General features: G+C 39.2%; 1 protein-coding gene across 1 annotated transcript in view; it reads left to right on the top strand.

Annotated features, from left to right (window-relative positions):
* VAPB (VAMP associated protein B and C) overlaps nt 1–26,619 on the top strand; it is a 54,481-nt gene that overhangs the window by 15,347 nt on the left and 12,515 nt on the right. Inside the window, exons 2-3 of the mRNA XM_063297012.1 lie at nt 11,397–11,549; nt 24,826–24,929. Coding sequence (XP_063153082.1) covers nt 11,397–11,549; nt 24,826–24,929 — 257 coding nt within the window. The remainder of the gene's footprint in view (nt 1–11,396; nt 11,550–24,825; nt 24,930–26,619) is intronic.

Below are 26,619 nucleotides of genomic sequence, written 5' to 3'. Positions count from 1 at the left end.
CTAGACACAACCATTCAGAAGCGGTGAGAGGCTTTTATTATATGTATGTTTATTAAATGTATATCCTGCCTTGCCATCAAAAATACTTCTTAGTGTCCCCAATTCAAGTTCAAGGATGAGGCTGATTCCAGACAGATATTAGGAGAAACTTCATAACGGTAGGAGGAATTTGATAGCAGTAAGAAGTTCTCAGCCACTTCCTCTTTGGACTGCGTGCTGCCAAACAGCCATTGCCTTCCTGCCTGAAGAGATGGAGAACTTTCCTTGGAGTGGCTTCAGTTCTTGGAGGGGTAACCAAACCAGCTTACCGTTTGCTTTGTCCCAGGTCAAGAGAAGGAGGGCTGATTTGACGCTGTATAGCCTTGTACTTTTGGGACAAAGTGGTGGATGGAGCTTCCAGTTAAAAACGTGGATCAAGCCTTACAGTTTAGCAGATAATGGCTTTCTTGCTGCAAGAGTTCCTGGTCTGTGGCATCATTTCTACTCTCCACCTCCATCTCTAAGAGGAAAAGCAGGGTGTTGATGGATGCAATTGGATCTCCCTTGCTTCTGCACCTCTTTTACTATGTAGTTGTTGCTGAGTTACAATTGCCAGAGGAATGTTGCAGTTTGCTACCTGGTAAAAAAAATCACGTTGGCTTCTTCCTTTACCAGTGGCTTTTCCATCATTAATTACGCCCATGGCCTACTCCATAGCTGGTTAGTGAGTGACAACTTGGGGGGAAGCAGCTTCCTACACCTCATTGACACAGTAAGTGGCTATTTGGGAATTTGCCTGCTTCGATCTCTTTTGTGTGCAAAGAGGAGCAAAGACTCTTCCCCCCCCCCCTTTTTTCCTAGTTCACTGCAGGAATTAGAACCAACAGGAAGATTCCCTGATCTCCCTTAGAAAGCAGAGCTGAAGCTGAAGGGGGTCTTCTGATAGGGACAGGAATGAATTTTGTTACAGCCTTGCCTTCTCACTGAAGAGAGGAGTTAATCGTATCTTCTTCAGGCCCATCCCTCTGTGATGAAAAGGACATTTCATAGCTAGTCCATCTGCTCTTCCTGCCTGACACGGAGTTTTCCTTTACCATCAATATCATCTTGGTCTCTGATGTATGGAGGAGGCATCTCTCTGTCTAAAAATGAAAGAGTAGATGATTGCCAGAAAGGTATTTATGATTACATGACTAATTGACAGCTTGTTAATCTTGTTTATGATGCTTGAGTGGTGCTGTGCTTTGTTGTTTAGATTGTACCAACACCATGTACATGGAAAGAAAGAGAAAGAGATCCTGTAACGTTGCATTGAGTCTAAACTTTAATAATGGATTGTTAAATGTTTTAATAATAATTCTGCACTGGGAACCCCTATCATGGCCCAGCCTTTCCAACCTGGAATCCTCTAAATTTATCAAGCTGCAACATAATGGAATTTAATAATAAGATCTTAACACTTTTTGATTTTACTGCAGAGCACTGGGCTACCTTTTAAGTGCTTTAACCTTTTTGCTTTTCCTTACATGTTTTTCTTCTCTCTATCTCTTCATGACAGCAGGGCTAGGCACTGGATAGCTTTTCATGTTAAAGCTAAGCTGTGTTTTCTTAAATGTTGGCTGTTCGAATTTGGGCCAGTGCGGGTGGAAATTATAAGATCACGTCTCCTGATGAGTGCTGTTTCGCTGCTCCTTAATATGTTTTTATGCCTCCCATCCTTTCCCATAAATTCTCTTAAGATTTCTTTTGGCTGAAACATTGAATTTCATTCTTTTAATGCTGCCCCTTCCAAACAGGGCTGCAGGGAATGGAGGGCAGTTCAGAAAGTCTGTCTCCTTCCGCTTGCATAGAATTCCACGATGGAATTATAATATGTGTATTTTTTGCTCAGGTGAAACAGTCCACTTGGGGAATCCACTTCTAAAGGTTAATCCTCTCAATAACACACAACAAGATGTTTGAAGCCAGGACCTAAACAAGCAGCCACTTTACTCAGGATAAACAATTTATGTATGTGTGTAGTTCATAACTGTAGCGACCAAATCTCTATGCTGCTTCTGCAGTCAAATAGTAGACAGATGTGTAGTGAACAAGAGGCTGGGCTGGCCCTGGGGAGATGCAGGTTCCAGTCTACCCTCTGGGTGATTTGGGGGGGCCACTGTCTCTCAGCCCAGTCTTTTCTGTGGTTGAGAAAAAATGGAGGAAGGGACACTTATGTGTACTGTACTGCCTTGAGCTCCTGAAGAAAAGGCAGGATATAAATCTAAAAAAGAGGTAAATGTTCTTGGTAGTGTTTCCATTTTGCATTGCACATAACCAAGAAGGTTTATTTCAGCCTTTTAATATTATTTTCTTTCTTTTAAAATCTGAAGCTCATTTTACAGATTGATGTGTTTTATTCTTAGGATGTAGAAAAAGGTCTCTCGGTATTTCCATGCCTGAGTAGGGGACAGGACAGAAGCAGGGGGTGGGTTTCCTAATAAGCAGAGACCATGCAGCAAACACATTTCAGCAGAACAGGATTAATCCATTGAGAATAAATAAACTGTAGAACAAAGCACAGCATTTTGAGTTTTGGCATCTGCACCTTTTAATCACATTAAGGCCTTTTGGCTTCCCTTTCCGGTTTTAATGCAGAAATTGTTGCTTGAGTTCTTAATTATGGCTCCATCATTGCAGCATACATCCTTGTTAACTGGAAAAAATTCACCTTTCTTCCCCCTCCTCCATTATGATTCATCCTTTGTTTAAAGTCCTGCCTTGGCCACACAGTTACGTTGTAAATCAACCTTCTCCAACCTGGTGCCCTCCAGATGTTCTGGGACTGGGATTTCTTAGGCGACAAGGGTAAAGTAGCTATATCAGTCTATATGCCATTTACTCCATGGCTAAAGAAAAGACAATGTTTCTTTTGCCCTTTTTGAAGTGTCATTTTAGGGTTGTGATTTTCCCCCCAAATTAGCAACATGTAAACGACTGGACGGCAACTAACAACAGCAGCAAATAATTAAGGTACTAGGATTGCTAACTTTCTCTCTGAAATGTTAAACCCTTTGTGTTTTAAAGAGTAATTTCCCCTTGCAAGTTTGGTTTCATATTTGAAAGGATTTTTTTTTTCTTTTCAATGAAGGAATTTTGGCTTTATTTTCTTGTTTGTTTGTTTGTTTACCAATATTTATGAGTCATCCCAGTCCATATAATGTGTAATGTGGCATAGAGCAGTACAAAATACGATACAGTTAAACAAAACAGTTAAAATAATAGGGACATTCAACTAACTTTGGGGGTTGCCCAAGCAGAACTCCAGACCAACAGTTCACCGGTACCAGTTTAACTTGCTTCCTAAAAACAAGGAAGGCTGGAGCGATTTGTTTCCTAAATGGCACAAAAGTCATAAACTCTCTTCCAAGCTGATTCAAGACATGCTGTTACCCAAGACGGGAAAAGATGGTGCTGCCTTCCATTCCTGTAAGACGCTTAATTAAATATAGCCTACTGTCATGTTCGCCGTTTCAATGCCTCCGAGACATCGTAACGTTTCTCATGTCATTAATTGGTTGCGTGTTTCATCTCTCATGGGAGGCTGGCACTGCTTATCTCTTGGCTTCGCTTTGGAATGTTTCCCTATTATCTGTTATGTTCAAGGTTGCTTTCCCAGGCTAGCACGTCTGACGTTTGCTAGCACCTGGACCGGGCGGGGCTGATGTAATGGGGGCGGGACACGTGTGCACTGGAGGAGTTTTAAGTTTGTATTTGGCGCGCTTTTGCTCATTCTCAGCTTTCTCTGTATTTGTCCTAAGTTCCTAATTAAATCAGATTTCATTTAGCATTCACTTGTGAGTCTGAGTATTTGGGCTGGGCAATCATTACACCTACTAATTTACTAAATGTAGGGTACTACAACAGTGAATATCATGTTTATCACTTCCAATAAGTCACTCTCTGAGTGAGCTGGGCGGTGACTAGATTTGAAAAATAAATAAATCACTGCCATTTTTATTGATATGTTTTTTAAAAATTGAAATAGGTCTGTTGTCGGTAGAAGTTATTTAAAGTTAGAATCTCCCAGAAGAGGTTCAGCATGAGCAAGGAGAACCTAACCTTCTAGAGTTCTCAGAACATTCTGAGTCTTATATATCCTAGTTTGTAGTCATCTCCCCACAACTCCAACGTTAGAACTTTCTGAGCAGGTGAACTTGGGAAGAATCTTGTGCATGACTGCAAGGATTTTATTGTAACATGGAAGGATTTGAAGGTTAAGGAAACCAAATGCAGTGTTGTCAATAAAAGAATAAAAAAGGAAATTTCTCAATTGTTGCTGTCTATGAAATAAGAGCTTGTGTGGATCTATTTGCAAGGCTACTTTAGGTGAAAGTTACTAATTAAAAATGTTAAGAATTTGTAGCACCTTAAAGTGGCTAAACTTGTACAAGCTTAAATCTGATTTAATGTATGGATAATACAAAATTGCATACCATCTCTCCTAATATTTGTATAAATAGATTTGCTTCTTAGCAATAGTAGCTTTGAACTTGGTTGCTTGGAAGCTGCCTGCCTTTCCCAGCTATAGTATGGAACTTCACCTACTTACTTGAACTACCTGGAGTAGGTAGATATAGAGCTTGTCCTTTCCTATGGCTGCTTCTCTCTGAAAGCTGATAGATGAATTGGTTTTAAGACTGTGAAAGGGCATTACAAGATATATAAGCATAAACTGACTTTATTCTGGGATAATTTTCTTCATCCTTTAGCCATTGGGAATACACTGCATTACAGAAATTATATAAATGTAATTGGTAGAGCAAAACTATAGATTTTTGGACAGTACCACTTGTTTATGATTGTAGATATACTTCTGAATGTACTTGAATCTAAAGATCTGTCTTATTTGCATGAAACTGATAGAGAACAGCAGTGTTTCTTAAACTTTTCAAGGGCGATGGAATACCATATATACTAATAAGGAACAGTTTGACAGTTTTTAAAAAATAAAATACTGAAGTAAAACAAGTTTTAATAATTTCTTTCTTCCCTTAGATTTAATGCATCAATCATAAATCTTAATAGCATATGTGATCTTACATATGACAGCATATTTCATTAGTTTCTAGAGATTAAGATTTATTTTTTAAAAAGCCTTGAAATTTGCATAACATTTAGCCTGTTTCAATATTTAATCTTGATTGTATTGCTTGCTGAAAAGCCACTTTTCACAAAGATACGATGAAGGAAACTGTAGGCTTTTGCAGTGTTGGTATAGTAGTTAAAAGTGCCAGGCTAGAAAGCAGGAGACCATGAGTTCTAGTCCCACCTTAGGCACAAAGCCACCTGGGTGACTTTCGGCCAGTCCCTCTCTCTCTTAGCCCTAAGAAGAAGGCAGTGGCAAACTACTTCCGAAAATGTTGCCGAGAAAATTGCAGGGACTTAGCTAGGCAGTTGCCAGGAGTCAAGACTGACCCAAAGGACTTTTTTTTTCTCCTTTTCATTTAAAACTCAAGGCTTTGTAATCTTCAGGCAAAAATCTTCTAGCAAATCTTCTATTTGTTTTTGACTGTTTCAGAGAGACATCTGTCAACAATGGCTCTTCATAGGTTGGACACTTGTTTAGCTAATGAAGTGAATGGATCCAAACCCATTAAAAAAACATCCCCCTTCTCTTAGACCTTGGGACCAGCTCATATTTTGAAATTGGCCTAATTTGTCTAAGTACTACCATCTAGTTGGGATTATTATTTGGAGGAGTTCACTAATAAATGCAAATGGGTGAGAGGGGGGATTCCATTGTCGTCATATTTTAGGCATGAACATACATACATACATACATATACTCTTTCCTAAGTTCTAAACTTATGAGAGACTAATGCAGGAGCTCTCTACATCATAATATTATGAATCACAATCACATGTCTCCCTGGAGCTTTTTAAGAGGGAAAATAATGATCTGGCACCAGGTACATCTGGCTGGAAAAACTATTTTACACTTCTTAGTGGCCACCTTTGCATAAAAACTAGAATAGTAGGAGAAAACCAAGTAGAATCACAGATGGGTTTAGATAATCAAATCTGACTCCCTGCTCTGTGTTGGTTGTCAAATAAAAGGACCATAACTCACCAGCTTCTACTGGAAATCACTCAGAGAAAGGGAGCCCAATATCTCATTCAACTATTGAATTGCTCTTATGTTGCCAGGCTTTCTCTTGCTATCAAGCTGGATTCTGGCCTCCTGTAATTTAAGAGCATTGTTCTGTATCCTGCATTCTAGAGTCATAACGAACAGGTCTTGACCTTCTGTGACATCCTTTCAGTTATTTCAAGGGAATTGTATTTTCTCAGTGTTCCTTTCTCAAGGAAGACACCATCTTGACTCCTTCCGTGTCTTTTCAAAGGAACTTCTAGTCCCCTGATCATCTTCCTTGCCCTTCTTTGAGCTTGTTCCAATTTCTCTGAATCCTTCAAGTGTTCAGAATGGTATAGAGTACTCAAGGCAGGGTCACAACAGAAATGTATTTCTGTTATAAAATTGTATTTATAGTGCTATCACACTGCAGTCAACTACCATTCCAAAATCTTTTATCTCAAGCATCATTACCAAACAAGGTACCCCTTTCCTAGGTGTGCATTTGATTTTTGTTTAAGTAAAGAATGTTTTGTTTGTCACTTTTACATTTCATTTTGTTATTTTCTGTCTCATTCTTCTAACCACTTAGGGTAATTTTGATTTTTATTTCTGACTTCTAGGTATCCCACATATGTAAAATTACCTTACGTAAAATAGTCTAGTATGATGCAAATTCTATATATGTTCTCTTGGTCAGACAACTTTTCAATAAATAATTTATAAATGTGAAGAAAGTAATGTGTAAAAATCTAAACTGAACTCATAGCTTACACATGTATCTTCCTTCTGCTGTTGACCAGAGAAGCCATTAACCGTTGACCTTTCATTTCTGCCCATAATAGCATCAGAAACTTCATAATTTGCAAGCTGGTATATAAAACAGTTTGCTAAGGGGCTATTTATAAGTGGTGTTAACAAGGCTTTTCATACCCTACTATTTAAAGCTGGAACTGAATATGCCTAACCCTGTACTAGAAAACATTTGCTGGAGCACTGGACAAATATAATAGTGTTAGTCTAGCAGAAAGGGCAGTACTCAGGAGATGTAAATAGAGGGTTCTCCAAGGTTTTTTATTGGGAATCAGTGCTTTTTAACTTGTTTGTAAAGACTTAAAGAAGTGTGGGCAATGAAATGATCGAGTTTAGTGTTGACTTCAGATGGTTCAGGGTACTTCAAACAAAAGAGATTCTAAAGAGCTTTAACAAGAACTCAAGTTGGGGAATGGGCATTGAAATGGCAAGTGCAGTTCAAAGGGAGTGTAAAAGCATGTGCAGCTGGCCCAAACATGTTAATTTCGCATATGTGGTAATGGAGTCTGAATCTGTTGACTGAGAAGAAAAGGGAGCTTAACAGACCGATTGACAGAAACGTGTTTCAAGTGTGCAGATGCCCTGTGGTGGAACCCTTTGGAAAAGGAATTGGAAATAAAACTGATGGTTTTGTAATCCGTTCATGCAAATCAGTGCTGTCATTATGTTTAAAATACTGTATGCAGTTCTTGTTGCTGCATCTAAAAGGTTGTTATAGAATATCCTACAATATTCTATGAAGTGAATTACAGTGAAATAAGAAGGGCCCAAATGACCAAATGATTAAAACATCAGTGAAAACATTTTTCTTTTCTGGCTGGTGAAGGTAGGAAGAGGGGATACAGAGATAGGTAGAATTGTGCAGATAAAATGAAACTTGAATTCTTCCAGTTGAAAGGTCATAGATTCATAGCAGCTGCAAAAAACTTCTTTCTATAAAATAATGAAAGGGATTTGCAATTTAAGAGTATACCAATGCATGGATAGCTTTCAGAAAGAGTTAAAGAACACTTTGGCCATTAACTTTTTAATGGTTTGACACCTTAGATATCACCTTGTGGCAATGATAATGTAGGATTTGAATGTGTTAAATAGGTGTATGAATACCTTTGCATCAGTACATGAATTAGCAAACTTCTGCAACACCTGTTTGTAGGTTCTGTAAGAAATTTGCTACATTGCAGTTTCCTGTTTGAAATATGCTCTTAAATGTGGCATTAATGGATGCTACACTCTTAGCTTTGTTTTGAGTCTTAATATATTCCTTTTTGGTCTCTTCATAGAATTGCAGTAGCAATGGCAGCAGTTAAGATGCCGTAGCAATTAAAAGACCATCTTGAACTATAAACTGATTTTGCATGAACTCTTTTTTAAAATCAAGTTTTATTTATCCAATTGTACCAGTGATAATAATTGAATGCAGTCTTTGTCAATTTCAATGTAAACTATGGAAAACAGTAACAATGCAACAACAATAATTATTTATTAAACTTGTATGCGACTGAACTCTCAGTGACTCTGGGCAGCTCGCAACAATCAGACAAAGAAATTACAATTAAATCAATAAAAGATGGCAAGTGCAGTGAAGCGAGGGATCTCACCCTCCCTCACAAAGGCCTGAGTGAAGAGCTATATGCTAAAACATTATATATATGCTAAAAGAAAACTAATCAACAGAAGGAAAAACTAGAGGATAAAATAAACAAAAAGCTGAATACAATACTGTGGTACAATACAGTAGGGATTTTTCTACTTACCTAGTACACCAAAACTAATAAAAACATATTTATATAAAACATTCGGGTTCATTTTTAAACAAGAAATTAAAGCCAGATCATATTGTCTGATTGTGCCTCTCCACCAAAACAAAGCCAATTCAAAGGCTAAGAACTGACAAATGTTGTTTGGCCAGTCTTTAGGGTCTGATGTGCACTGGACCTTCCAAGATTACGTGACCACTTTTTAAAAAAAGATTTTCTGTGACTATTGTATACCACGTGGCTCTCCTGGAATGTTCACAGCAGAGGCAAGTGTTAATAGTTCTCGTATTACTATTAATGCCACACAACTCAACAGTTTTCAGTAGTGTGCGATGTGCGGGTTAAAGGACAGAGCCAAATGAAGCCCCCTGTGCATAAGCTGTGCTTTACAAGTGGTCTGTGGATCACAGCAGACTTTCCTAGTTCTCCAGTTGGGCACCTGCACTTTCCTGAATTTCTCAAAGATGCACATACCCATACAGATATCTTCATCTGTTTATTTGCTGATACTCCACCTTTCCTCCAGAAGTTCAAGGTGGTGTACCTTACACTCTTCCTAACAACAATTCTGTAGACTATATTAGGTTGAGAGCAAGTGACTAGCCCAGGGTCACTCTGAACTTCCATGGCTAAGGGTGGACTTTGCCCCAGTCTTGGTCCAATGCCTTAACCATTGTATGACCATTCCCTCATGGCCACCTTATTTCTTGGATATATTCTAACAAGTCATTGTTATTTATTGTTTGTTTCATTATGCAAGCATCCTAACAAAACAGAATAATACTCGAATGTCGGTGGCCAATGAAATTAGCCTGATGAATGCTGTTGAGCTAGTTTCAGTAGACAGAAATGATCTTTTGATTTATGTAAGTTGATACTTCTAATTTATATATGCACAAAATATACATAGTCCCAAAAAAAATCAAATGCGATTTCTGAGAGTCTGAATTGGGGAAGTGAAATAAAACATTAAAATTAAAATGGACAGAACCATAGAACTTACTGGAAGATCACTTCTGGGGAAGAGATGGTGATGAACTGAAGACAACAGTGGTGGAATGAGGAACTGGTGAATAGACCGGCTCTTCGTAATTCCTCTCTGGACAAGGAGAGGATTTGGGATCACCCACAAGTGCTCCAGATGGTTGCTCCTTGCAAGGAGACTGCAAGACAGCAGTCTCCAGCAGGTTTAAAGCTTTGGTTGGTGAGGGAATAGCTATCTTGCTCAAATCATAGTCAGTGCCTTTAAGGACACTGGGTTTGCATACTTCTTTTTCTAATCACTTTTGGGATTTCAGGGGTGGTGGAATAAACAGCAAAAGGGTGATTAGAATTTTGATTTTGGAAAGTTACAAACAGACTAAGGGTCCAGATGGATTTCAAGTAAGATTTTGGAATTAATTATAAGAATCCTTCCCATGGGAAAATGCTTTTGTCTTGAATTCTTAAAAAAAAAAAAACCATGATCGGATAAGACTTTGAAGGTTGGACACCAGAAGGAACTAAAGATTACAATTAAAGAAGAACACTTAAATTTGACTTACTAAGGCAGAATGAAGCAAAATATTTTAACATTGGAAATATTGAAGGATATTTTTGAACAATGGACCCAGAAGTTAATTTTAAGAATGTCTGCCTCTATAGATAGACTGTGTTTACAAGTTTTACCTGACAAGATTGAGACTGATCTGAAAGTGGATTTTAAAATGACAGGTTACAAGAATGATATGGAAAAAGATACTGTACTGGACATACAAAAGAAACCCGCTAATGTCTTAATAATTGAAAGGGATATACAAATAACAAACCAAAAGATTGACCTGGATAACTTTCCGATGGTGGATTTACAAAAGAGACTTGTTTAAGCATTGAAGTATTTTCTGAGAGGGGACAAAGAAAAAAATTAAAAGAAATCTAGTTCTAAGGCATTACTTGAAGGGATTAAAGATCAAGATTGTTAAAAGTAAATGGAAGAAATATAAATTTGGTTTATTTGATCAAGGTTAAAATAGAGATGTTGTTATCTCTGGTAACCCTTAATGGACTCTTGCTGATCAGGATCAAAACAACAAGGCTTTAAGGATTTGTTTATAGATAAGAGATAGAATATGGGAAGAAGAGATCATTTGTTGTATTTTAAGAGAAGGTGATAAGTTACTAAAATTGTTTATTCTTGTGATGAAGGGGGAAGTCATTTCTTTATATATTTTCTTTTTCTTTACTATATTCTTTTTTCTTTTCTATTTTTCTATTTTTTTCTTTTCTGCACCTTTTTGCTTTTTTTTCTTTTATTCTTTTAGTTTGTATTCGTTTTTATCTTTGCACTTGTAATTTTTAATAACATTACTATTTAAAAAAAAGCTTACTGGAAGTTCTTGGACAGATTACTCACCAAGCAAACAAAGTGAACAAAGCAAAACCACAAACACTGTCTTGAGCCATTAGTAGAAAAGTAGCTTGATAATAAGGCCTAGCCTAGCCTTTCCCTAATCTAGGGCTCTCCAGATGTATTGTTCTTACAATTCCTTGAATTCTAAGGGTAGGCATTTTGAGAATTGAAGTCCCAACTCATCAGAGTAGTGCATGTTAGATAAAGTCTGGCTTAAGCAGGTTGTTCTAATCAGGCTTAAGTATTTTTGCATGTTGTGCTTGCATTTATGTGAGAGGAAATGCATATATTTATGTGAAGTTTGGAAAAACTTCAAAGTTTTGTTTATTCTGTCTGTTAGGTCCCTTCACAGATGTTGTCACCACAAATCTGAAACTTGGCAACCCTACAGATAAAAATGTTTGCTTCAAAGTGAAGACTACAGCGCCACGCAGGTATTGTGTACGACCTAACAGTGGAATTATTGATGCCGGAACGTCAATTAATGTCTCTGGTAAGTTTTTCCAATTGTTTTTCATTTCAGAAATGCATCTAATTTCCCCCACACATAATCTTTTTGGTTCCAAATACATCTGGAAGTTAAGAGAATAAACAGAAGTTAAACGGCATGTGTGAAGCTAATGCTTTGAACAACCCTATATATTCTGCAGGGTTTCTTAAAAAATCACCGAACTGTTTCAGTGTCAACACAGAATTATTCCCCTGTTTTCAGATGGAGCTATAATTGGAGAAGACTGAGCAAACAGCATAAAACAGCCTCTGGTTTTGGCACTTCCTTAGCCAGTTTCACTTGGAAACAGTAGTCTGTTGAAAATTTGTCATTCTAATCTTATGTAAGACAACCTTCTGCAACTTCGTAACTTCTAATTATGTTGGAAGTACAGTTTCCAGAATCTCTGGCTTTGGATTGTACTGTCTTGGAATTCTGGGGATTGTCTTCCCAGCAAGTTGGAAGGCACCAGGCTGGGAAAGGACAGAACTTGCTGAAAAGGATAAGCAAGGCTTCTAGATGATGCAAAACATTGGGTCTGTTGGTGACAGAAGTTCAGTAACTGCTCAGCCTTTTAAAGGAAAATTTCAGTCTCTTGTTTTCGAGAACTAATGATCTGTTACTTCAAGTTCATTTTGCAAGTATCAGGAGAAGGCATATGGTACATTTCCAGTCTATCCATATGCGTGTAGAATATAGACAATGGTATAAATTATGCTACATTAGGATAGGGTTTTTTTTAAAATGTCTTTGTTGGATATTTGCATTGATTAGTTGGTTATTGGGTGATACATTTTCCAATAATTTTCAATTACTTTTGCTAGGATTTGTTGAGAAAATATTCATAGAGAGGAAATGGATACACTTAATGTTTAGTAATTCAGTTGTACAAAACTTGAAGTGTAGCAGTTTGTAGATCCTTAAAACTCTGATTATAAAGATGAGAGACCTGAATTCAAGTTTTGAACTGCTAAGCAAGCAGAGCTGAGCCTGTGGAGTGGTAGGCTAGAAGTGTCAAACTTCCTCTCATTGAAACCCTTTGAGTCTTCACACACTGGCCCTACCACTTGTCCTAGAATAGTACCTTTTGCCACTACCTAGTTTCCAAGAGAGTGCCTCACCTGGTTTCCTCTGCCCGACCTCTGGTGTATGAAAGAGATAGTGCTCTGACACCTTTCTACTTTTCTGGTAAGTGAACATATAAAAATGAAATCATGTTAGAGCACCTCCTCCTGGCCATACGGTATTGAAATATGTGTCTGAATGAATCAGCTATTCTCCCCACCCCCCACCTTGGGAGGTATAGCAATCTCGGAAGAAATAAAGAAAAACCAAACTTTATTCATATATAGTACATCACTTTTTAACTTAAACATTTTAACAGTGTAAATATGTAGCATTGCAGAAACTAGAGTCCAGAGCTGTCCAATTCACCATATACAATAGCTGACAAATCATTTAAACTAAAAAATCTGCAGAATAGCATTGATGTGTTAAAATTCCCTTAGATTCTGAGTTTTATGGAGCAAAGATAATATCTTAGGAAAAAGTTACGATCTCGAGAGATATGAAAGAAGTATACTTATACATCTTGATATACGTATAAAAGGCTGAAGTATATAGTGTCATTGAGCTTGCGCAGAAATATAAAGAACATAGAGATAACTTGAATTCTAAAATGAAGAATCCTGATTCTTTTCCCTGGACCTCCCCTGGAAATTCTAAACATCAGAACTGTCGGGGAGACTGTGTACCCCACTTCTTTCCCTGATTCAAGGACACTGACATCTGCCTTTGCTTTACATGAATGACATCATGCCTCCCCAGTGTTGATTCTACTTGAGACAAAGGAATGTGTATTTCCAGTCTAGGAAGTTGGCTGTTGTACTTGTGAATTCAGACTGACATCATGATAATTGTGGAGCATTTGAGAGCATTAATAGCATGCCCTTTTATATGAACTGCAAATGTTAATCAAGTTTTGAAATTACAGGTATGATCCTCCCCCAATAAGTACCTAAATCCTATTAATTGGAATGAAAAAAAAATTAAACAAGTGTTTCAATATGGCCCATTGGTTTCAGTGAATCTAAAAGTGGTTAACATAGGCATATTAATACATTCATGTATTAAGGGCGATGTAACTTGTTAAGTAGCAGAAATGATGTTTTTTTAGCACTTCCATTAGTTTCAAATACTTAAGATAATAATATGAAATCAGCTTAATCATACAGTCGGTTTTGTTAAGATGTTCAAGTATAGAGACTTTAATGTTATGATTACATATTCAATACATTTAATATGCATGAGCTATCTGGACGGAAGGTCACAGAAAAGTTGGGGAATAGAATATGCAAATCTTTCCCATTTATTTTTGTAGGTGCGTATGGCTGGGGAAAGCTGGGAAACAAACCAGTTTCCTCCATCTAACTTTTTGTTTGGAACCTGACAAAAAGGTTCTGGAAGGTGCAAGTCCTTTCTTCTCCTTCAGAAAGCCAGACAAAAGCACCAAGAAGCACCAAGAATCTCCATTTCCCGCCTCCTAGCTAAATGATAAAAGGAACCCTGACAGGAGGAGAGATGTGAGAGATGACAATGGTGATAGTGTGTGTGTGTGTGTGTGTGTGTTTGGAAGCTACAGTTTTGGTTCTCAGTGGAAGGAAGAATGAAAAAAAAATCAGGCCTGTGAGAAGATGGCAAAGGGCAGTGAGGATCAGCTTGAACATCAGAGGACCGATAGGAAGAAAAGATAAGGCATCTACAAGTCTGATTAAACAGCTATTGCAACAGTAAAGCAAAGAATAGAAAATCAACACCCTGCTAGAGTTGAAGGTTGCCACCAAGTGAATCATCCAGCAGATACAGCCAGAATAAAAATCTGCAGGGAAAGAAACAGACTGGTTGCAACATGCTAGTAGGAGAAGAGGCTGTGACAGAAAAAGAAAGGCTGAAAATCAAGCTAATAGAGTGGGGCTGAAGTGAACTCAGTAGCATTTCTGAAAACCATGAAACAGCTTGTTTTCTAGGCAGTTTTGTGATCCCAAGGTGAAAACTGGACCAAGAGGGGAAAAAGTAACAGACTCACTGCTAAAGGAAATGTACTTCAGCACTCTGAATAAATGAGTAAGATAATAGAAATAAGCCTGGGAATTAGAAAGTAGGAATAAGATAAAGCATAAAAGTGGGATAGAGACTTTATTGTTGTAAGAACAAACATTTTACTTTTTAAAGTAAAAAATAAGTATCTTTTAAATAAAATATTTTTAAAAATCAGTAAAGTCACCCCAAATAAGTAAAACACAATCCTACTCACTTTCCTGTTTATGTCTTGTACTATCCAGAAACAAACCTATGACAAGCTACTTTTAAAGGCCTCATTACAACTGGAGCCTCATTTTGTACTATTGTACTCAGTTAATGTGGGCAATTTTCAGCAGGTGCGTTGGAATCTTAGTTGAAAAAAAATGCTACTGTATATTTTAGTGTGGTGTTTCTCCAAACCCTGGTTCTAGAATGTTCTGTGATACCGTAAGCACCGTAATGTCCTCTGGCAAAAAAGATGCCTAGACATTCTCAACTCTCCAGATCTCTCATTTATGATGCAGTTTATTAAAAGCAAAGCAAAAAGTATGTTTCTTACTTTCCTAAATCTATTGTAAATATGATAAGGCCTTCTTCTAATCTCCAGATGAGATTAGAAACAGATTGGATATGGAGAAAACAAATAATCAGCTGGTACATGTCATGTGGTGGTGCCCTGGTACTCACCTATGCCTGGGCAGGATGGTATCCACAAGATGTTGAGGACCTCATATCCTGTCATCCCCAGCCATAATGGCTACTGCCAAGAAATGCTGAGAGCTGTAATCTAAAACATACAGAGGGCATAAGGAGCCCTTTCTATGCAAAATGACAAATGGTGTAGCTTGGATTTTGACAATGCTCCCTCTTGCCTGCTTGCAACCCCAAAGGAGGTCCCAAGCCATAGTCTGGGAACCCCTGCACTAAGGAGTGGCATCTGCTGCCAAACCAAGCTGGCCTGACTATGAGGAAATGTTCTTTTGATCTGTTCCTCCTTACTGACAGAGATTCTGAATATGGCGGCTGGAAGGACAGCTGCGCAGGCATTTTCATCAGTGTCGCCAGTTTAATTTTGCTTCATAGCATCCATATTTCCCACATGTGCAGCATCTTTTTGAGTAGCTTATTTCTAACCATTTCATCAATCTGTGGTCCTAATTTCTTCTACAACTTTCTATAAAACTTGCCTTCATTAGCATGTTTCCTTTTATCCTTCATGCCTATCCCCCTCAAGCTCATAGCTGAGACCATAAAATAAACTTGGAATGACAAAGCATTTAACTAAAAGTAATAAATATCAAATGAATAAGAGCCCCATCTGTTGACTCTCTGCTGGATCACAGCCATTACTATTTCTTTCCTTGTCTTAACAGCACTATAGGAAAGGGTGGCCAGTGGTGGCCCTTGACAAAATTTCAAGGAGATGGGATTTCATGACTGCAGAGAGTTACCAGGAATGTCTTGTTATCTTCCTTCAACCCTAAATCCATCTTCCCTAGAGTTAGGACAGAAATGTCCCAGATAACTCTGTTATCTGTCCCTTGAGAGCATGTCATAATAATGCTGAGCATGGTATCCGTTTCATAGATAATAAAAAAGACCAACTCCTGAACAACTTCTTCTGTAAAGGGACCATTCCTAAAGATATATCCAGATCACTTGAGCAGTGAATTGCTTTAACTTAAGTGAGCTCTTTTGTGGATGTACTGTTGCTAGTTGCTTAACCATGGATTAACAGATTGGGGGAGTGGTGTGAGACAGTTAATGACTTCAGATTTAGGATTAAAGTGGAAATTCTAGTCAGTTTTTCTAACCATAATTTGCGTCATTACAAACATAATTATATATGGGTTAAGCTTAGCAGGAAAATAATACTCTTAAGAACTCATGGTGAGCATTAAAGGGAAAAGAGCACATAATTACAATAACCTGTTCCCTGTTTTTAAGTGTTTTACATAACATCTTCTATCTACAGAGGGCTTGGGGTCCATCTGTACTCAATATAGCATTCCAAGTATCCCCAGTCACCACAGACAGGAACTATGTTAGCTTTGAATTTTGGACCTGATAGTTAAGCACATCTATTCTTTTTCACAGCAGTGAAGTTTTTCTTAACGAAATGCAGATTGCTAAAGAGAGAATTTCTATTTGCAGGCTTCTGAGGTTTCTTGCGTGGACCTCACTTCTTAAAAAACAGCTAGTATGTCCTGTACAGCCTCATCAGCACTTCCTTGCCTGTTCATGTGATTTGTTACAGAACTGCTTAACTCAGTCCTTTTCTCCTTTCACAATATTTTACTATGCTGCTGTTTCTCTAATCGTCTCTTCTCATTTTCCCCTAATGCACTAGCAGGGAAGGGTGGGGTCCTGCAGTCAGAAGCATTGACAAAGTGCAGAGACTGGGCAGAAGATCAGTTTGGCTTGAGTTATAACGGATTTAATAGGATTTCCATCACAGGAAGGTTAATGGAAGAGAAAGACAAGCCTAAGAGGAAGTATGTTACCAAATCTCAATACTTAAAAGAGAGGGCTTGGTAGGAAGTTTGGGGTGCCAGAGAAAAAGAGAGCACAACTGGTATATGTAAGAAAATGTTACAGTATGGAAGAGTTCCCCCCACAAGGTCAACTGGCCAGGCCCACTTAGAGAATAGACAGTTACTCTTGTTCAATGTTCAGTGTCCACTGAATATCCTTGATTCTTCTGCTGGTGGTGGTGGTGGTGGTGGTTGTTATATTGGCCCAGTCTTGTTGATAATCTGCCTCTTGAGTGTAGGTTTTGATGCTGTTTTGGGTACCTAAGCATTTACATTTGGATCAACAGTTCTCTTCTATGATATTGAAGTAAATTCTATCCTGTCTGCAAACTGTAAAAGTAATTCATTTATGGCAAGGATAGACAGACTTTTTGGCCTGCATTTTGTTTGCATCCCTGCAGTGTTTCAGGCACCCATTTTGAACCTTAACATTTCCAAACTAGAAGCTTAAAAGTTTCAACCTCACCAACTATGTGGAATGCTAGGGCTACAATGGGGTGCTGGGAGACCATTTGTAACTGACCCCTAATCTATGCAGTAAGGTTTAACAAGTTTAGTTTAGTGAATATTTGTACCAAGATTTTATATTTGACACATTTATATGCTATTATTTAGGGTGGGGTTATTATGTCTTATGCTTTAACCAAGACCAAGATTCATCACTGAATAGAGGCAGCTGTGGATTTTACTTGTTCAAAGATTTTGGCTTGTTTTATTCTTTTTTTACTGTTAACCACTTGAATTTGTTCAGAATTTGAGTTTTCCTTTGTTTAAGAGTTAGTTGTTTTGGGATATTTAACAGAAGAACATTTAAAAATATGTTCAAAATATGTTCTTTAATCTAGTATTCATCCTAGCAAATTGTGACCATGCTTTTTTTCACAAAGAAATCTTTCCTATCTGCCAACTTGAGAGCAGTCAAGGGAAATTACAGTATTCACAAGCATCATGATAGAGGCCACCCCTTGTTGCAGCATTGCTAAAGATAGCACAATGCAACTTTCAGAGCATATGCTGCAGCTGAGCCTTGCAAGCTTAGAGGTGTCCCTAGGGATTGCTATAAAATGTGAGTCACCACTGTTGTTTTCCAAAGCTGTAAATATGATAGTAGGTCTCAGATTCATTCAGAGTAGAAGTCTGAGCTCAGGTCATAATGGTAAAAAGCTGAGTTCTTCGTTTTAAGTTGGCTGTGAGTTTATAGAAATATCTGCGCTCTTCAAACCTGTGTCTGCCCTGCATAGTTCTTGTCTAGTTCAGCTCCCTTCCCTTCTCCCCTATTCTTCCTTTTTGCCCACACTCAGTCAGGCCTTTGCACCCTTTCTTCCATCCTTAGCAGTTATTTGAATTTTGCAATCTAAGGTAGGAGCAGAAACCGTTACCTTTCTATCCCCTCATGGGAGGAAAAAAGGAATCTCACCATCATATACCCCAAGGATGACCTTTTTTCTATCCTTTGGAACACTTAAACCCAGTGTAGAGAATAAGGAAGATGACCTTGATGGAAATATGCAGGAACCATTACCTAGGCAAAAAGGACTGAAACATTTTTTAAAATCCAGAACAAGATAACATATGGAAGCGGTTCAGGCAGATGCCTCCCTAATTCACTGAACTGTAAGAAGGAAGAAGAGGCATAGCTCTTTACCCAGACATTCAGTGAGGGAGACTGAGATCCCTTGCTTCATCGCACTTGCCATCTTTTGTCTTTATTTTTTATGTTGTATTGATTTTATTGAAATGTCTTTGTTGTGAGCTGCCTAAAGTTGTTGAGAGTCAGGTGGCATACAATTATTATTATTATTATTATTATTATTATTATTATTATTATTATTTCACAATCAGACTGATTCTGTTGTTATAGCCAATCTCAATAAAAGTAGTTGTAGCCTTCCTGTGGAGTTGATTTCCTGCTCTGGTCTACCTACTAGGGCTAAAACACAGGGATTAGAACAGCCCCACCTGTGCTAGTATTCCAAAAAGTGATTAAAACCTAGTGTTTCTGGAGGACCTTTGAGGATGGTGTGAATCCTGGTTATGCCTGATGGGTGCTGGTGGTGAATTAAATGTATATGTTTCAGTTTTTTGTTACGCCGTGTTTTAATCTTATTTATTATTTATTTATTTATTTTCTATCCCACCTTTATTATTTTTATAAATAACTCAAGGCGGTGAACGTTTATTATTTAAATTTATATCACTGCCCATCTCCCCCGACAGAGTACTCTGGGCGGTTTACAATAAAAATGATAATAAAAACATCTAAGCCTAAGTTACAAGCTAAAAATATAAATATAATAATAAATATAAAATCCAAGTGAAAATGGAATTGCGATCAATAAGGGGTGCTATGGCACCAACCACCCCCAGGTGGAGCTACCCTCTCCATCCCAAGTGTGGCGGCAGAGCCAGGTCTTCAATTTCTTCCGGAAGTCTGGGAGCAAGGAGACCCGTCTCAACTCCAGGGGCAGAATATTCCAAAGGGCAGGCGCCACTGCCAAGAAGGCCTACCTCCTGGACCCTGCTAGGTGAAATTCCTTTACAGATGGGGTCTGAAGCATGCCCTCCCTGCCTGACCGGGTGGGGTGGGTTGATGTTATTGGAATGAGATGGTCCCGCAGGTAACCTGGTCCCATGCCATGTAGGGCTTTAAAGGTAATAACCAACACCTTGAATTGGACCCGGAAGCAAACTGGTACCCAGTGCAGCTCGCATAACAGTGGTATCACATGCACTGATTTTACAGCGCCAGTAACTGTCCGCGCATTCTGGACCAGCTGAAGCTTCCGGATACTCTTCAAGGGTAGCCCCATGTAGAGCGCATTGCAATAGTCTATATGTGAGATGACAAGGGCATGAGTGACTGTTGGGAGGGCATTTCGGTCCAGAAATGGACGTACCTAATACTCCCTCCTCCTCCTCCTCTTTTCCCCACAACAACAGCCCTGTGAGGTGAGTTGGGCTGTAAGAGAGCAACTGGCCCAAGGTCACCCAGCCGGCTTTCATGCCTAAGGCGGGACTAGAACTCACAGACTCCTGGTTTCTAGCCCACCACCTTAACCACTAGACCAAATTTGCTTGTTTACTTAAAGAGTTTATAAACTGCTTCAACCAGCTGACTCTGAGTGGCATTCAATTCCCCAAATCCATAATTTGAAATTAAAAACAGTTGGATAAATAATCCCATTTTAAAACTAAAACATTATTTATAATCAGTAATGTTTTAGTTTTAAAATGGGGTTATTTTAAAACTAAATACTAAAACAAGGAATCAGTATTCACTAATTCATAACTCAGGGATAGTCACAACAACCCGCCCAGAGACTTTATGGAATATCTAAATCTTCACCAACTTTCTGAAACCTAGGAGGGAAAGGGCCATTCAAATACCTGGGCAAAATATTAATTCAGAGGAATGAGATGGCAACTGCAAGATATTTTTCTGTGGCCTCTGAAGATAGCAGTCTCTAATTAAGGCTGCAATCTAATCATTCTTCTAGACTTTATTGAGCAGGCACATGTCATCAGAGAAGGTAATCTCTACAAATATCCAGGCCCTGAACCACAAAAGGCTTTAACGGTGACACCGCCTTGAATTGCACCCAAATGGCAGTTGGCAACCAATGCCAGCTCTTCTGATAAGCTTGGAATATCCCATTCTAGTGTCAAAATGGAGTATTTGGGGGTTAGAACATTTCAAGCTCAGCGTGTTTTGCATTTGTGATACTCACTTTACCTTCCCAGAGAGAGCCAGTTTGGTCTAGCAGTGAAGGCACCAGGCTAGAAACCAGGAGATTGAGAGTTCTAGTCCCGCCTGAGGCATGAAAGCCTGCTGGGTGACCTTGGGCCAGTCCCTCTCTCTCAGCCCAAGAGCCAATCAGGTGTGGTATGAGAGTTCTAGTCCCGCCTGAGGCATGAAAGCCTGCTGGGTGACCTTGGGCCAGTCCCTCTCTCTCAGCCCAAGAGCCAATCAGGTGTGGTATGAGAGTTCTAGTCCTGCCTGAGGCATGAAAGCCAGCTGCGTGACCTTGGGCCAGTCCCTCTCTCTCAGCCCAAGAGCCAATCAGGTGTGGTATGAGAGTTCTAGTCCCGCCTTAGGCCTGAACGCCGGCTGGGTGACCTTGGGCCAGTCCATCTCTCTCAGCCCAACTCACCTCACAGGGTGGTTGTGGGGAAAATAGGAGGAAGAAAGAGTGTTAGGTATGTTCACTGCCTTGAGTTATTTATAAAAATAATAAAGGCGGGATAGAAAATAAATAAAATAAATGACTCCACTGTATTTATAGACAATCAGTAAATATTTTCTAGTCTTTTGCTTTCCAGTTGTATTTGGACTTCAACTTCTATAATCCTTTGGTCCTGCTAACAAGCAATTATGAGGGTTTAGAGCCCAACAGCCCAGGAGCTCATCAGGTTGGGGAAGATTGCTTTGGAATTGCTTTTTTGTAAACTTTACTGAAACACACGTATAGTAGCTTTAAAGCAGCCTGGAGGAACCCTTGAAATAATCTTCAGGTCTCAGTGAATCCCTGCATAGAAATCACAGAAATGACACAATACAATTCACTTCTAATCTACACAACCCATATTTTGCAACATTTACAGCAACAGCAAAGCAGGCCAGCAACTGAGTCACATGGCGCGTAAAAGTTCCCAACACTACAAGTGCTAGTACTGCACAGTGTGCAAAGTTCAAAAAGCTATGTTTATTTTTTTCAATTACAATCTCTCATGGAACCACTAGAAATTGCTTGCAGAACCCTAGGGTGCAGTGGGACCCCAGCTGAGAAAGGCTGCTTTAAAGTTGTAGCTTTAGTCAAGATTTGGTGCATTGTGTTTTTAAACGTTTTAACTGCCCCATAGCTGACTTTTCTTGTACGAGAAAGTTGTCTGTTGCTATTCACGACAACGGTGTCTGTATTTGTGCCTTCAGTTAGGAGAACAAGCAGATGGCTGTTTACAACTTTTATGATGACTTCTCTTTGCTTGTTTATAACAGCATTACTGCATGTTCCTTTGATGTAACAAAATTATAAGCTTCTCGTAAACAGTTTCTGTTGATAAATTTTCAGACTTGAAGTTTTTTCTTTTACCAGTTCAGTGTATGATTTTCTCAGCTGTAGTTATGTAAAATTTGAGATTATAATAAATGATAATGCAGGTATTTAAAAAATCAGTTTATTGACAGTTGCAATTCCCTTAAATATTTTAAACTTAGATATTAAAAAGAGTAAAAAAAGAACAGGCTGTCAGTCATATTGAAAAGAAATAATAACAACAGTACATGATTGGGAGTTCACAATTATTGCCCTCCAGTCATCCTGACCTCAACACCAAAAACAAAAAGCAAAACAGGTTTTTAGTGCCTTTCTAAATGCCCAAAAGCTGGGGGCCAACCATATGTCGGAGGGTGGGGGGGACACATTCTGGGGGGCAGGCGCCATAATAGAAAAAGCGTGCCTCCCGAGTCCCATCAGATGGCATTGCTTCAAGGAAGGACCCAGAGTCTGTGTATTCTGCTAGAGTTTGTGGGCCAAGTGTGGAGAGGCAGCCTTGCAAATAACCTGATCCTGTGCCATGTAGGGCTTTATAGATGACAAACAGCATCTTCCATTTAGATTTTTCTTTTTTAAGCTTTCCATGTCATCCAAATATTGGAAGCTGCTTTATGGATGCTGTTAAGATAGATGAACAAACTCAGGCTCAATTTAGTAAGGCGGAGCAGCTGTGGGTCCAGAAGCCAATCTCCATCACAGATAGGAGCAGACTCCCCTATGCTGAACTGGTTAATAATTTTAGACCCTTCTGGACTCATAGTTCCTGTTTGACAAGCAGATAGTGGGGGGATTTGCGTAATTACATCTTGTGTGCCAACTGCAACCATTCCTGGATCAGGGGAAGGGAACGTTTTTATGGTCACTCATGGTTTGGTCACCTCCTTTGCTTCAGGTTTATTTTCTCCTGCTGCAGGAATGTGGGGTTGTTAGTGGACACTGTTCCTAGGTGCTTTGATATAATCATTACCTTGTGCTTATGTTTTAATTTTATTATTGAATTGGAGAATGTTGGCTGCTCAGAATTCTGTGCAATTGGAGTAACATACAAACTTTACTAAATAAACCTAGAGATGCATTTTGAACTGTGGTGTTGGAGGAAAATTCGGAGAGTGCCTTGGACTGCAAGAAGATCAAACCAGTCCATCCTCCAGGAAATAAAGCCAGACTGCTCACTTGAGGGAATGATATTAAAGGCAAAACTGAAATACTTTGGCCACATAATGAGAAGACAGGACACCCTGGAGAAGGTGCTGATGCTAGGGAGAGTGGAAGGCAAAAGGAAGAGGGACCGACCAAGGGCAAGATGGATGGATGATATTCTAGAGGTGACGGACTCGTCCCTGGAGGAGCTGGGAGTGTTGACGACCGACAGGAAGCTCTGGTGTGGGCTGGTCCATGAAGTCACGAAGAGTCGGAAACGAATGAACAAATAAACAAGAGATGCATTTATTATATGTAGCTCTTTACAGGTTGCAAGGAATTCTACTCATGACCTAAGATGTATAGAAACCCTTGTTCTGTATGGTCTAAGGATGAAATCTTTAGAAGTAGAGTCTTTCAAGAGTTTATCCACTAATTGTGCTTTAAATTAGCTCTCTAAAACAATACATACTAGTTAAGGTGTTGAGTTCTTGGTGTTCTCTGAGCTTGGTTGCTTTCCTGCAGATGTTTCACTACCAGCACATTGAAAATGTTACCTACCCTGGTAATGAAATGTCTGCAGGAAAACAACCAAGCTCAGAGAAAACCCAAGAACCCAGCAGTTCCACCCTGAGTTACATATGTTCTCTACTATTGGAACTAGTCAAGATTAGGCACCCTCAGCCAGAGAAACTCATTGGGTGAATTTGGGCCACATAACGTCTCTCAGCCTATGTTGTCAGCCTCTCAGTCAGCTTCTCTTTCCTTCTCTCAGCGCAGCCTACCTCACAGGATTGTTTTGAAGAAGATTGGAGAAAGAAAAGCTTATGTGTGCTTCCTTGAGGTCTTGGAGAAAATGTAACAAATGAATATTATTAAAGTAGAAAACTATTAAGGCATATGTAGTATAAAGCTTGTGAAGGCTCCAGATCATTGTTAGATGCTGTTCATTTACTAGATGTATTTGTGTTGATGGAGCTACCATACTATCTTGTGTGAGATGATAGATCAAGTCCACAGCAATTTGAGATGCTTATTGGATGTATTTTTTCCAGCAAAGCTGGAAATGTCTCTGCGTTTGGCGTGAGTTGCAGTATCCTTAGATCCTATTGCATTATGGTACATCCAGTTCTGTGCCGCATCATTGCTTTGCGTGACAGCTGTGGCACAACTGCTGAATCATCTATTTTAGTGGGCAACATAGGTGTACCATGTAATACTGCAGTCACTCCCTGGCTGGCTTAAGTGCTAGCAAAGTTATCAAAGTTAGGGAAATGACAAAGCATTTATATAGTGATCCATTTGGGAAATCACTTTGGCACAGAAAGCCAGATTTTTCTCAGCTTTCCGGGAAAGAATATACACTGATTTCACTAAACACTATGTGTTAGCGTATGCTATCTAGGCCATTGAGAATAACTATATGACAGCCATGTACATATCCTGACGCAGCAATGATTTCTTTTTCAGTGATGCTACAGCCTTTTGATTATGACCCTAATGAGAAAAGTAAACACAAGTTCATGGTCCAGTCGATGTTTGCACCACCTGATACTTCAGACATGGAAGCAGTAGTAAGTATAAGCAGCTTTTCAAAGTTCATAAATATCTTTTCTCTCAAAATGTTTGTGATTAGCCATTTTCTGAAGCATGTTAAACAAGTGAGCTAGGGGGAGATATAGATCTAACGTTGGCCTCATGCTATATTTGCACAATGTGATGGTACTTCCACACTAAAACACATGTTTAGCTTGTCATAGGAATGGTGTGGTTATGCCTCTTCCACTGCAAAAGATGGAGATCAGAGGAGCCTTTTCAAAAATATCAGAGTATTCATATTTGGATGTAGCTTAATATCTGTGCATGTTGCATCTGTCACTAGTGCTTGGTGTTGCCACTACTATATGGAAGTTTAGATTAATAGTGCCAAACAAATAATATTAATGTTCTGGTGATGCCCAATGTCAGTTGTATGATAACATGCCTGTTTGACCCTATTTTGCAGTACATAACATGGCAATGAAAATTTGCATCTTGTCAGTGAACTGTGTTTATGATAAATTAATATCCAGAGATTGTATATCTTTGGTAATCAGTAGCATGTGAGGGAGGGGGTATAGAATCACTGATTCTATATCATGGTTGCCACTGTTGCGGTATGCTGTCCAGAGTGGAGAATTTTAACAATATCTGTTAATTGCACATGTGGTATCTAGGTCATTCACTTGGATTTAAAATACGTATGTATTATCCTCTGCTGAATTAACCAGCCTTAATGTTTCTACTTTCTGAATTGCTGTCAGAGCATCAACTCATAGCTAGGCATAAGTGGTGGAACAAGTTACTAATCACCATTCCACTGTATTTTTGCTCTTTAGCATGCTTCACCATATAGGTAATAAAACAGTATGCAAAGAGAACTGATCAGTGCAATTTGCCTTTAACCATCTGGTGATAGGATTGAGTCCAATGCATTAACATTCTGGTGGAATCGTGAACCCTTGTGAATGTATTTTCATCTTGATTTAGAGATCTGCAAATTTTGATGAGCTCAGTCTTTAGTTGTTGTTGTTGTTGTTGTTTTTGCATTTCCTCTTCAGAAAAGCTTCCCTCTGCTTCTTCTGGGCTTTCCAGTGTAAAGGGCTAGCATGCATGGATAGGTGCCACTGCTCAAAGGTTTAAGCAGCTGCACATGCATCCCATCTTTGCTGGCAGGGAGATGATCCAGCTGAATTACAGAGCCAAGTTGTAATGGCCATGCAGCTGCCAAACGATCTTCAGTCTCCTTCCAACTTGGATGCTGAGGAAATGGCTGGATTCCCTATTATTTCCTAGCCCTAGATGATCTCTTCCCATCTCTGCAGCATTAAAGTTAGGAGCCAGAGTGGTTTTCTATCTCATGCCCCAGAAACTGCCTCGAGAATGCTTGGTGGTTCTCTTGGCTTCCGGTGGGGAATGGCAGACTGAGCGGCTGTGCCCGCGGGCTTAGCGGGCAGAGCTGACAAGGCGGTAATTTTTTTCAGGCTCGGGCAGGTTCTCCTGAAGCCCAGAAATGTTTTCCCGATAAAGGAAAACACCTGGAATCACCCCATCTGTCCTCTGGATGGCTGTTTGCAGCCAGAAGATTGCAAACAGCATTTCAGAGCTAGCTGGGAGGTGGGGGCGTCATCATTTTCCAAGCCGCACTGTAGACTTAAAGGGACGCTAACACCGGCCACCCCATTTCTAGATCACCAAATTGAGAGTAAACAATTGTCTTCCTGT

The sequence above is a fragment of the Candoia aspera genome, chromosome 3, assembly GCF_035149785.1.
Source record: "Candoia aspera isolate rCanAsp1 chromosome 3, rCanAsp1.hap2, whole genome shotgun sequence".
Taxonomy (NCBI): Eukaryota; Metazoa; Chordata; class Lepidosauria; order Squamata; family Boidae; genus Candoia; species Candoia aspera.
This window is presented reverse-complemented; position numbering and strand designations above follow the sequence as displayed.